This window comes from Bos grunniens, chromosome 11 (genome assembly GCF_055505025.1).
Source record: "Bos grunniens cultivar Pamir isolate PY7600 chromosome 11, Bosgru_T2T1.0, whole genome shotgun sequence".
NCBI lineage: Eukaryota > Metazoa > Chordata > Mammalia > Artiodactyla > Bovidae > Bos > Bos grunniens.
The window spans coordinates 39,815,400-39,828,486 of NC_141175.1; the positions used below are offsets into that span (position 1 = coordinate 39,815,400).

At 47.9% G+C, this 13,087-nt stretch overlaps 1 protein-coding gene across 25 annotated transcripts in view; it reads left to right on the plus strand.

Moving 5' to 3' along the window:
- The first annotated feature begins 2,275 nt into the window (after window positions 1–2,275).
- Window positions 2,276–13,087, plus strand: part of AAK1 (AP2 associated kinase 1) — a 171,755-nt gene continuing 160,943 nt past the window's right edge. For 24 of the 25 annotated variants that reach the window (XM_086326220.1, XM_086326222.1, XM_086326223.1 and 21 more), the window contains exons 1-2: window positions 2,276–2,500; window positions 2,800–3,188. In XM_086326220.1, coding sequence (XP_086182346.1) covers window positions 3,023–3,188 — 166 coding nt within the window. In that variant the 5' untranslated portion in view covers window positions 2,276–2,500; window positions 2,800–3,022. The remainder of the gene's footprint in view (window positions 2,501–2,799; window positions 3,189–13,087) is intronic. The other variant, XM_086326245.1, reaches the window with a different exon arrangement.

Here is a 13,087-nt window from a genome sequence, read left to right on the forward strand (position 1 = left end):
GAGTCCTGGTTTTGCCAGTTACTATTTGTGTGACTTTGGGCAAGTCACTTACCTCTATGCTTCAGTGCCCCATCTATAAAGTGAAACTAACAATAGTACCTTACTTCATAGTGTTGTTATGAGAATTCACTAACTTAATACATGTAAAACATTAAAAATTGTGGTTTTGTCAGTATAACTGCCATTAGTCTCCAAGAGAATGGAAGACAAAAAAATCTAGTCTTCTGTTTTTTCCTTCTTTTTCTTCTTTGTAAAACTTCTTCCCTCAGATTCTGATCAAAGCATCCAGATGAACGCTCAATGAATACAAGTTAGCTACCTTAATTCTACAAGATAAAAACACATTTTTGTATCTTAGAAGTAAGACTGGGGATCTGCTGAATTCTGGCCTAGTCTGGTTAACAGGAAAGTCTAGGAAAGTAAAAACTGAGATAGCAACAGATTCTAGGACCCAACAGGTCTTTAAAAAAGCCAAGATCAGTAGGTGCAGAGAAAGATGGAGGTCAATGAATCTAATTCAAATTAGCTCTCCCATCTATTTCAAGACCTATTCCAAACTTCCTTGGGAAAAAATCTAGCCTTTTAAGGAAAGTGCAGAGAACATGCCTCCCTTGGGTTTGTTTCGAGGGGCTGTCTTAGCAGGTGCTGCGTTCTGCCCTGGAGGTGGCTGCGCCGATTTGTGAACTGAGGTGACAACATCGACTCCCTCCGGAAGAAAAGATGCTGTCTCTACACAGGAAGTTTAACTGATAGTTTAACTACGATACTACTTGAAACACGATGAACAAAAAAGAGGAGGAGGACAACAGGGAGAAAGAAAAGAGGGAGGAGAAAAAAGAGGAGGAGGAGGAAGAGGAAGCAGCAGAAACCTCTGTCAATTCAGTCACAGTTCAATTTAAAATTTAAATTTTACTTAAGAGAAACCAAGAACACCATCCCCCTAACCTCACCACCCGCCGGTCGCCCCGCCCTGGAGCACCTTTTTCTACTCTCTTCAAATGCCTGCAGAAAAAATTCTAGGACTAATTTACAAGCCAAAAGGGCTGTCTCAGAAATAGGGAGCAAGTGGAGGTGAGAAATAACTTATATTCAGGATTTGAAAAATCATGGATCTGGGGAGCGGGGATGCGAAAGGATTTGGCACTACTGTCAGCATCATCTATCTGGAAATCTAGGGATGGAGAAGGGTACCAAGAAGGGTCCAAATCTTCTGCCTTTGGCAGATGGAAACCACACTGTCCACCTCCATTCTGCGCACTCGGGCGTTATCAGGGTAAAAATAAGCATCAAAACGGGAATATTGAAGAGGAAAGATATAACAGTCAGTCTAGAGTTCTCGTGTGGGCGGGGGTTAAATGAAGGTCAGGCAAAACCACAGCATCAGAAAAGGTGGAAGAATTAAGGATCACCGTCAGACAAGCCCCGAAGTTTGGGGTCGAGCCAAGGGTTTGGGTCTCCTGGTAGCCTACGATTTGCTCCGCACATACGCTCTCTAAGTTTCTCAGTTTGAGTCTCGCCTGCAAATGTCCTGAAAAGGCACCGTCTTATTAAGGGTTTTCACAGTGCCTAGCTCAAAGCTGACCGCTGAGCCTGTTCTCAACATCTGTGAGCAAAAGCTGCTTTTGAAGTTGGGAGGAGGAAGGGCTCTGGTTTTATTTATGTTAGGGTTAGCTTTGAGGTGTGGCCAGGCACCAACGGCCAGCGAAAATTTCCCGATCGTCCTCGGTCTTCCACCTCTGTCCAGGTGACGTCGGTAAGCCCCGCAGGACCCGCTAGGGGCTAAGCGGCTAAGCGGCGTCCTTCAGGTGTCAGCCTCGATCCGTTTGGAAACCACAATCCCCAGAATCCCTTGTGCAGGGAGGTCAAGTCACAAATAAGATGGCTCCAGAAGGGTGGAACATGCAGCAGGGTGGAAACCCTAGTCCCTGGCAGTTTCTTTACCGGATGTGTTTAAATAACCAAACCCCACAAATGCACCACCCCGCTAACCACCTCCGTGGCGGAGAAGGCCACCGCAGCCGCCTCTCTCGCTCCTCCAGGGCATTCTGGGAGTTGTAGTCCAGCCGCTAGGCTGCAGCGAACTACCTTTCCCATGGTGCTCTACGGATCGGGCAATATCAACGTTCTTTTCCAAAACTCTCTCCGCACTGAGACCCGGTTTCCCGACTCCCCTTCTCTCCGACAACGCGTTCTCATTCTTGGTGACAGAGTGGAGGCCGCCAGGGGCCTCAGCCCCTGGCCCTGCCGCTCGGGAAGGCACTTCCGGCGGCGGTTCACTTCCTGGTTGGGTGGATGGAGCCGGGCGGGAGCGCGCGCGGGGGAGGGGCGGCGGGTCAGTCTCCGCCGGGCGCTCCGGGGATCAGCTGGCGGGCGGGCGGGCGCCGAATGCGGCCCCGGCTCTCGCTGCAGCGCCTCCTCCTCTCCGCGTCGCAGGCCGGCCCGGCGGCCGTGACAATGTTGCGGGGCTGGTAGCTGGGCGCCGGCCGCCGAGCCATCTCAAGTGGGTGCCGCCGGGATGCTGCCTCGCGGGGCGGCAGGGAGACCGGGGAGGAGGGGAGGCATTGCCCGCTGGGTCAGCGCTGCCCGGGGCGGCCCGAATTCCTCCTTTTTCAGAGCCCAGGGCACGGGAGTCCTGGGTTCTGGGGCCGGGGATGCGTTTTCAGCCCCAGGGTTTTTCTCTCTAGGAAAATTCATGAAGCGTTTCCCCAGGATGGTGGCTTCTGCTCCCCCTAGGACTCAGCAGTTGAATTTTTAAGTGTGTTACTGATTCATCCTCTTTCTCTCCCTCTGTCATCGCAGGTTTAAACTTACACGAATCGCTCTCTTGAGGAGGAGGGGACCGCCGCGCGATTGACACGCATATTCCTATAGGCATCCTCCCTCAGCCCCCACCCCCACGGCCGGATTCGGGTGGCTCCTCTCCGAGCTGAAATCCGAGAAGAAATCTCCTTGGATCTCTTGTTTAAAAAAAAAAAAAAAATCCAGAAACCGTCGGTATTTTGCTTTCCTGCTTCCTTTTCGCATGATGAAGAAGTTTTTCGACTCCAGGCGAGAGCAGGGTGGCTCTGGCCTGGGCTCCGGCTCCAGCGGAGGAGGGGGCAGCACCTCGGGCCTGGGCAGCGGCTACATCGGAAGGGTCTTTGGCATTGGGCGACAGCAGGTCACTGTGGACGAGGTGCTGGCGGAAGGTATGGTGGGACTCTTTCGGTGCGCCGTAAATTAAAATCTTGTGCTGATGCAGCAAGACTCTGGTTTCCAGTTGTTGAATGTATGAATGGCTTTTGCCCAGTTCACCCATCCTTCTCCCTCCCTGTGAATCCTTGTCCTTGAGAAATTTGAAACGGGGATTTCAGAGTGACAGGGCTTTATGGGGTGGGGGGAGTTTGCCAGAAATTGTTTACCTCGGTGGCCTTTTATTTAAAAAAAAAAAAATTGACGGGACAGTTCTTGCCTGCCTCATGGAATTGTGAGGATCAGACGAGAAAAACGTATGTGTGAAAGTGCAAAGCTTCACATCAGATGTAGGGTGTGGGGCTTGTGATGCTCCTAAAACTTGAAATACTGATGTGAGGGCTGCAGGGTGGGGTTGGAGAACCTTTAAGAGGGTTTCTCCTCCCACCCAACTTTCCCTCTCCCTTGAGCAGGGCTTAGAAGGAAGAGAGGGTTTTCAGGGAATCAGAATGTGTTTTTCCAAGAGCCAAGGCACTTGGTGGGTTTGACTAGGTTTGTTTCCTGACCTAACTGTAATCAGGTCCCCAGGATACAGTTCGGATAACAGAAATTACATGGAATGAATGTGGTTATTTTGAAATCGGTCCAGTGGGCCCTTCTTCCTATTCTTGTCTTTTGATTTTGGGGTGTGTGAGTGTTTTGCCAAAAGAATTACTTGTGAGTGGCATCTGATTTTTGCTTTTTCTCTGTTGGAGAGGATGTTATATAGATCTACTATGTAAATTCCCTACATGTGTGTTCCTCTATATCTACGGACATGTAGGTATATATCTTTATCCCCCAGGCTTTCTGGAAATTATTGCATGTCTCTTTTGGTAACCTTAACCTTGACCTTCATAATTATGCCAGACTCATACTTTTCACAGCCCATTGCCTGCCGAGTGTGCTTTTATTTTTAATAAAAGCAGCAATTTCCTTGGCATGAAGCTATTCAAACTAATTGGATGGGGCCAACCTGCTGTAGGTTGTTTTATCGGCTGACAAGGGATGGGGGAAGGGGAGGCCTGTATTACTGCAGCATGGTGGGGGAACAGTTCAGTTGCTGGGGAAGGAGCCTTTTTGCAAGCTAAGGTTGGAGCAAGGGTCCTGACCCGGGCCTGGGAACTGCCTGTCACGGTGAGTGTTGCTGCTGGTGGGCTTGGAGGAGGAAGGAGCTGTGTCAGGCTCTCAGCTTGTATCAGCATGGAATTCAGCTGGGCCCAGTTTTCTGGGCTTATGGCTGAAGTCTTTACTTTAAAAACAGTGTCTTAAAAAAAACATCTGGCAGTGGATGTCCTTATGAAATTGACGCGCTTTTCCATTCTCAGTGCTGCTCTAGCTGGACTTGATCCGGGGTCTGAGTCACTATCCCTTTGGATCCTTCCTTGTGGGCTTTGGTGCAGGATGGGAGATGCTTCTGTGCCCGCTGCCAGCTCCGCACCCTTGAATCTGATCTGTCTCATCCCTGTGCCAGAGCCCTGGCCCGCAGTGGGATGGAGAAATGGAGAAGAAGTGTGTCTGTGAGAGAGAAATTGGGAGGAATGAGGGGGCACCAAGCTCCTTCCTTCCCTCTCAACAGCCTCTGCTGACCTTATAGCCCAGAAACATTTTGTTCAGCTAGGATGTTGTCTCGTTAGAGAGGAGGTAACCCTAAGTGGTGCCACTTCTCAGAGTCTGAGTTGATGGGGAAGAGAAAAGGCAAATTTTCCATCTCTGCTGCCCTTTTCTTCCCCAGAATTCATCCCTGAGAACTGTACATCATGCCCTTTTATTTTTAAATGGAACTGAGAGCTTGCAGCTCCGTGTTCATTCATTCATTCAACAAACAGTGATAGAGTGTCTGCGATGTACCAGGCACTGTGCTAGGTTCTGGGGAATATAATTTAAAACTAGATGCTAGGATTTACATACTACTTTGAGAGATGGAAAACAGCCAGTTAAAATCAAGCGATATGAGCCATCATGGAAATTAACTTAGGGTGCAGTTTTAGAGTGCCAAGAATTGCTTGCTGCAGGAAGTGACTGACTGAAGGATGAGTTGGAATTATCCAGGTTCAGTGTCAGCACAGACACTCAGAGTAGCAAGAGGGAGGGCCATGGAAAACTTGGTTGGCAGTGTTGCCCTCTTTATGTTCTTTGATTGAATTTGAATTTGTGGCTCTTAGAAATCTATTGGGCTTCCCAGGTGGCACTAGTGGTAAAGACCCTGCCTGTCATTGCAGGAGATGAAAGAGACATGAGTTTGATCCCTGGGTCAGGAAGATTGCCTGGAGGAGGGCATGCCACCCCCTCCATTATTCTTGCCTGGAGAATTGGTGCTAAGCATTGGTGGGTCAGTGGTAGAATTCTTGCCTGCCATGTGGGAGGCCCTGGTTTGATTCCCAGCCAATGCAAAAGCACTACTATTTGGGCTTCCCAGGTGGGGCTAGTGGTAAAGAACCCTCCTGCCATTGCAGGAGGCATAAAGAGACACAAATTTGATCCCTGGGTCAGGAAGATACCCTGGAGGAGAAAATGGAAACCAACCTCAGTATTCTTGCCTGGAGAGTTCCATGGACAGAGGAGCTTGGCAGGCTACAGTTCATGGATTCACAAAGAGTTGGACACGACTGAGTGACACACACACACATGTATATAGCTATGGAGGAGCCAGTATACAAAGTGCCTGTGAAGTACCCACCAAGTACAAAGGTACTACTAGGGTCTGAGAAGGAGGATACAGGGAGGTTTAAAGTGTAATGCCTGCCTTTAAGGAGCTGTCAGTGAATTTAGGAAAACAAGAGAAAGGCAGACTTTCACTCCTACAGTGAGGTGTTTACCAGCGCTGTCTGTGGAATCAGGCAGTGAAAGTGAAAGTCGCTTAGTTGTGTCCAGCTCTTTGGGAGCCCATGGACTATACAGTCCGTGGAATTCTCCAGGCCAGAATACTGGAGTGGGTAGCCTTGCCCTTCTCCAGGAGATCTTCCCAACCCAGGGATTGAAACTAGGTCTCCTGCACTGCAGGCGGATTCTTTATCAGCTGAACCGCAAGGGAAGCCCGGCAATACTAGAGTGGGTAGCCTGTCCCTTCTCCAGTGGATCTTCCCGACCGAGGAATCGAACCACGGTCTCCTGCATTGCAGGTAGATTCTTTACCAACTGAGCTATCAGGGAAGCCCCCAAGGAATCAGGCAGCTGCTGCTGCAGCTGCTAAGTCGCTTCAGTCACGTCCGACTCTGTGCGACCCCATAGACGGCAGCCCAACAGGCTCCCCTGTCCTGGGATTCTCCAGTCGAGAACACTGGAGTGGGTTGCCATTTCCTTCTCCAATGCATGAAAGTGAAAACTGAAAGTGAAGTCGCTCAGTCGTGTCCGACTCTTTGCAACCCCATGGACTGCAGCCTACCAGGCTCCTCCATCCATGGGATTTTCCAGGCAAGAGTACTGGAGTGGGGTGCCATCACCTTCTCCAAGGAATCAGGCAGATCCAGGTTCAAATTCTGGATGTGTTCTCGACCAGCTGTGAAACCTTGGGTAAGACATTTCCAGCCTGTCTTCGATCTCTCTGACAGTGGTAGTCAAAGTGTGGCACCTGGGTCAGGAGCTTGTTAGAAATGCAAATTCGGGCCTCACCGCAGAGGCTGTGTGGCTGTGGGGTTTTAACAAGTTCCTGAAGAGATTCTGCTGCAAGCTGAAGTTTCAGAGCCACTGCCCTAGGGAGCAGTCTTGAAGATTAAATGAAGCGACATATGTAAATTACTCAACATTTTTCAGATGTTCAATATTTGGGAGCTATTATTTTTCAGCCATATAGGCAGATAGTTAAGGAGGCGTTGGGGCAATGTGAAGGCTAGCTTGACTGCAGCTACTCCCCCCCACCGCCCCCCCCCATTGTGTGTGGGCAGAGCCAAATGTTCTTTGCAGAGGCCTCATGGCTCCTTAAGGGATCAAGAGATGTTTGGGGTAGCCATGCTCCTTTGAGGCTCCAGGTGCTGACCTAGCCACCCATCCTAGCCAGGGGTGTCTCAGGCCGAGAGTCGTACATCAGGTGCCCAGGGCAGTGGCCGGGTAGTTCAGGGAGGGGTGATGCGGTGGACTTCAAGCACATACCCTGTTACCACCTATTCCCACTGACCATCCCTCTTTCTCTCATGTCGGTTTGGTCTGTCCTTTATTGGGGGGAATCGCAGGAACCCCAAGGACAAGCTGCTGGAGTGGAAGATCAGTGGCTTCAGCCCTGCTCACCCTGTCTCACTAACTAGTCCTAGGGGGTTTGTCTGGGGAAGTGAAGGCTCTCCATCACCAGTTCAGAGGATCTGGCTTTGTCTTGGCTGGCTCAGGGTTGGATATTGTTTCTCTAGCTTCCTCAGGAAAGATACCATAATGAGATACTAAAACATGTCTGAGGTAACGGGCATGGGATGTCAAGGGAAGATCTGGTTTAAGCTTCCAGAACAAGCTCAGTGGGAAAAGTGGAGCAATGCTCAAAGGAGGTCTGAGAAGCTATGCTTTTATCACACCTCCTTGGCTAAATGAGGCTTTACATCTAAGCTCCAGACACAGGTAAACGTTGACTACCTGCTGTGTCCAAAACAACATTCCAGAACTGCGTAGGTTTATATAAGGTGGACCAGGGGGCCCTCAGAACAGTATTTTGACCTCCACTAAAAGAATTCAGGTCTAGGGTTAATGAGAACTACCCAGTTAAGTCTCTGTGGCAGTAAACATTGACAGTTTCTCCTACTTACAATGCAAAGTAGTGACATTTAAAAAATACATTTGAAACCAGCTAAACCAACAAATGTGTGTGTATCTATATATGTGTATGTCAGAAATATGTATTAGCAGTATCAGAATGATGCAGGCATGTATTCATTTAGGGAATGTCAATGCCTTCTCTGTATCAGGCACTGTATTAGATTCCAAAGCTAGAGGATGAATGGAACTTGGGCCTGGCTCTTAAGGAGCTCATTGTTGTTGTTCAGTCAGTAAGTCATGTCTTACTCTTTGTGACCCCATGGACTGCAGCGGGCGAGGCGTCCCTGTCCTCTACTTTCCTGAGTTTGCTTAAATTCATGTCCATTGAGTTGGTAATGCCATCCAACCATATCATCCTCTATTGTCCCCTTCTTCTGCCATCAGTCTTTCCCAGCGTCAGGGTCTTTTCCAGTGAGTCAGCTCTTCGCATCAGGTGGTCAAAGTATTGGAGCTTCAGCTCCAGTTCTTCCAGTGGTTATTCAGGGTTGATTTCCTTTAGGATTGACGGGTTTGCTATAAACCAATGAATAATCCTAAGATAAGTGTCCAGTACTTAGCATGGTCCTGGATATAGAGTAGATGGTAAAAAGATGTTATGAGATGATAAAGGAGAAAGGCCCTGGGGTGGAGGGTTTCCAGATGAAGTGTCATTTAAACAGGAATGTAAATTACCCAGAGGTTCCCAATGAGGGTTACCCAAGCCTTTCCAAGCAGAAAGAATAGCGTGTGCGAAAGTGTGGGGTGGGGAGACAGTGTGGTGAGTTCTGGGAATACCAACTAGTCTGGTGGTGTCATTTTGGTTGGTACAAGTTTCCCTTCCAGAATCAAGGAAAGAAGGATACAATGTGGTAGAAGGAAATTCTTTTCCATTTCTCCCTGACAGCACTGGCTGCTCGCTTTCCCCAGTGGCCCTGGGCCGTCCGAGTAACTGTTGCCTAGCTGTCCAGTAGGCAGTGCTTCCTTCTATGCCTCAGCCCTTTGCCAGTAGTGGGGCGAGGAGGTGGCTGGTGTCTGGGGAAGAGAGGTCCTGAAGCTTCAAATAGATGCAAGAAGCTTGAAGCTGAAGCAGGTAGGGGAGTGAGATGACCAGTGTTACAGGAAGGAATGGACAGGGGAGAAAAGGAGCATGTTTGACCAGAGCAGGTGTGTTGGAGAGAAAAGAAAAGGAAATCAGGTCACAGAGAGCTTCAGTGGCAGGCTGGGAGGTTGGCTAGAAGCCTGTGAGGTCTTCTCTTGACGCAATCACCAATTTGACCCCTCCCACTTCAGATGTCTTTGCCTGCTGGGAAGTCTGGTCTTTTAGTGGCAACTGCAGATTTTCAGGGGGTGGTTTGTGAATGGTGTCTTCTTCCTGGCTTCAGGCATGATGACGGTTATAGCTTTGCTAAATATAGCCAAATCTAGAATTCAGAAATGAAATCCAGAATAAGCCATTGCATGCTCAAAGCCTTTCCTTTGGTCTTTCTAACAAAGTCAGGCTCACTTAATGAGAGGTTGTGAAGAGAGAGAATCAGTTTCCCATGGGTTCTGAGTAGGAGGGTCTGGGAGGAGGCTATACTTATACCTCAGGAGCTAAAACTGCGGGTAGAGTACACAAGAAAAGCTCAGTAAATACTAATAAAGTACACATGAAAACACACTCCTGCATCAGAGCAGTCATTTTAACTTGCCGTCTTTGAAAGTTGACACTTCAGAAAGGGGACTGACTGTGCACCTTCATCTTGTCCTCTTCAAAGGATGGATGCTTAAGAAATCTCTGTGACATCTGCATCTGCAGGAGCCAAACAGTGATAATCATAGGAATGGAATTGTCTATTGAAGTAGCATCCAGCACTTGAAGTAGCAAAGCGTGGCCTTGAGCCTCCTTTTCTGGAGCCATCTTCCGGTGTGTTCGGTGTGGTGGTGGGAGCCCTGCGGGGTGATTGGGAGACCTGGGTTTGTTGGTTCAGTAATCGTCCCTGAGCACCCACTCTGTGCTGGATATCATGCAGTGATTAAATAAGACACGGTTCTGCCTTGAGGAACTCACACTCACAGAACTTCAGACACACGAACAAATAGCTCTCAATGCTAAGATAAAGGGTGAACAGGGCCAGGGGGACAGACATGGGGGACCATTGATTTTTGGGTGAAAAGAAGTCAGGGAAAGCTAACGAAGGGTGATACTTGAAATGTGTCTTCAAAAATAAGAACTTATTGCTAGATGGACAGGGTCAACAGAACATTCTAGGCAGAAAGAGTAACACGGCCAAAGATACAAAAGCAGGAAAAATGCACTGCTCACTGCGAGCTGGGTGTTTTGAGGCAACGGTGGTCCACAACTGTGCGGTCCAGGACTAGTGGTTCCGGACTGTGTGGGCCAATGAAGTAGCCGCTAGCCGCATGTGGCTATTAAAATTTAAATGATCTGAAATAAAATACAAATTTAGTTCATCAGACCACTTTTCACTTGCTTAGTAGCTGCATGTGGCTACTGCCTACAGTTTTGAACAGTACAGATGCAGAAAATGTCATCTCAAAGTTGTAGTGGGCAGTGTTGGTTTAGAAAAACAGTCTCATAAACTTTTTTAATAGAATAGCACTGTCGGTTTACAAACAGTCTGTCCCTTCATTTATGTCTGTCTGTTTATTTATGTCACGTCCTGCTATTGTTGGCTGGACCCTGAAGGCACAGTATATACTTAAAATGAGGTGCATCACTTATGATAGTGGATGCAGATCCATACTTGAAGTCACCTCAGTCAGGTATGAGTGAATCTTGTCATGTTTTATTAGACTGTGGTGGTTTCTGCATTGTCGTGTGACTAATGAAGAGGATGCCCGGAACATTGTCTTGTTGCTCATGTATGCTTGTGTTATCTTTTATCGAAGGTTTCTCTCAGGAATCTTTTTGATCCCCTTGTTTGTTTTATGAGGGCTAATCCATTTAAAACAAATGTAATCAGTAAAGGCACTTAACTAAGCATATGGACGGTGCATCTCAGCCTCTGCTGCGGAGCTTCCTTCTTCCCCCAGGATCCTGTCGTATTTCTCTGAGGTGTGTGACTGCCATTTGGACTCAATGGGAGTGCTAGAGATGGATTTTGTATTAACTATTAGTAAAGATGAGGTCTTGTCTTTTTTTTTTTAATCTTGTTTTTTAAGATGACAGTTACTATAAATATTCTCATGTTTTCTTTCTAAACCCAGTGGATTGTTGTACCTCTGAAGACCACTGGTCTAGAGCAGTGGAGCAAGGGTGATTACACACACCCCCCCCTCCCCACCCCGTCCCTGCAACAATTAGCAATGTCTGGAGACATTTTTGATTGTCACATGTGTGGGTGCGTGTTCAGTCGCTTCAGTCATGTCTGACTCTTTGCAGCCCTATGAACTGTAGCCCGCCAGGCTCCTCGGTCCATGGGGATTCTCTAGGCAAGAATACTGGAGTGCGTTGCCATGCCCTCCTCCAGGGAATCTTCCCGACCTGGGGATCAAACCCGTATCTCCTGTGGCTCCTGCATTGCAGGTGGATTCTTTATGCTGAGCCACGGGGGAAGCCCCCTTTGATTGTCACAGGACGGGGTAATCCTGGCATCTAGTGAGTATGGGCCAGGGGTACTGCTAAACATCCCACCATGCACTTGATCCCCTACCCTCAACAGAGAATTATCCAACCCCAGAAGTCAGCAGTGTCAAGGTCTTCAGCATGATATGCTGGTCAGTGTCGGGAAAGAGAGGAGTCAGCACGGCTTAGAAGGGTCTAGTTTGCTGTGTGACTCAGGCATGTCACTTAATTTTTAAATTCATTTTCTCAGAATCAGCAAGCCAGCAATCTTTCTTAACTTACTATGGTTAAAAGTCTCTATGTAATTTTCTGTGTAAAACAACTACTTCCAGAATAAACCAACAAACACACCAGCAGAGGTAGAATGGCAGGTCTGTGTGGGTCCTGGCTGAGGAGATTCTAACAATGCTGTCTACTGACTATTTGTGAATTATGAGCTCAAAAAAATTCTCCCCAAATTCCCATATCTGAGCAACCCCAAAATGGGGTTGAAGCACTTTCTGAATTGAATTACTCAAAACAAGGTTCAGTTGGGAAGGGATAATAAAGGTCAGAATGTTATGAGAGAAGATATCGATAATCCTTTGTACGAGGAAGAATTTTCATGAAGAGTCTAATACTTGCAGCTAATGATCTTGGGTTCAAGTTCCTCCACTTACACTACTTATCCATCTGGCTTTGAGGTAGTTGTTGAACCATCGTGAGCCTCTGCTTCCTGGTTTGTAGTAAATGTCCTTCTCTCTCTGTTGGGTTGCTGTGATCATGAAGTGAGAGGCTGTGGGTGTAACACAGAGTGCATGAGACACAGCTAGCCCTGCCAGCCAGGAGGAGCAAGGTTTACTAAGTGTATTTTCTCCCAGCTCTGTTAGAAATGCTGTGGCAGAGAAGTAATCAAAGCCTCAGATCCTGCCCTCCCAGTTGACGTGACCAACACACGGGAAACGAGTGCACCCCACAAGACAATAGCTACTGAAATGCTGGAGTGTGTGGTGTAGTCTCTAAATTCTGGGTGGCTGAGGGAAAGGGAGCAGTGAGGACTGAAGTGGTTAGACGAGGTTTTCTGGAGTGTCATTGTTCTTGAGTCTTTTCTCTGGGACTCCGTCTTTGAGGAACCTTGTTCTAGGGAACACATCTAGTTCTGCACCTTTGTACATTATATTCTTAGTAAAGTTGAAGTAAGTGTTGCAACATTTTTAGTCTCTTTTGAGGAACAAAGTTTTTTACATAGATAAATCATATGTTCCGTGTGTACACCCAAAGCAAAACTTTTTTATTCTATGTGATTTTGAATCACTCAGGAATAATGGATATTAGCACTTTGAGGCTATACTGCCTTCAAGATTTTGTGCCTACTTTCTCCCTCTGTTGCAGGAAGGGGGACCCCTTCCAGGACCTGAAAGGGGGCTCTTGTCTAACACTTGGAAATGAATTGTCCAATGAGACACACATGCTGACAAAGCAAGAGCCTCTATTGGAAAGGGATGCCTGGGTGGAGAGCAAGAGGGCAAGGGAACCAGGAGAACTGCTGTGTCATGTGGCTCTTAGTCTCGGGTCTGATGCCGATGGGGTTAGTTTCCGGGTTGTCTTTGGCCA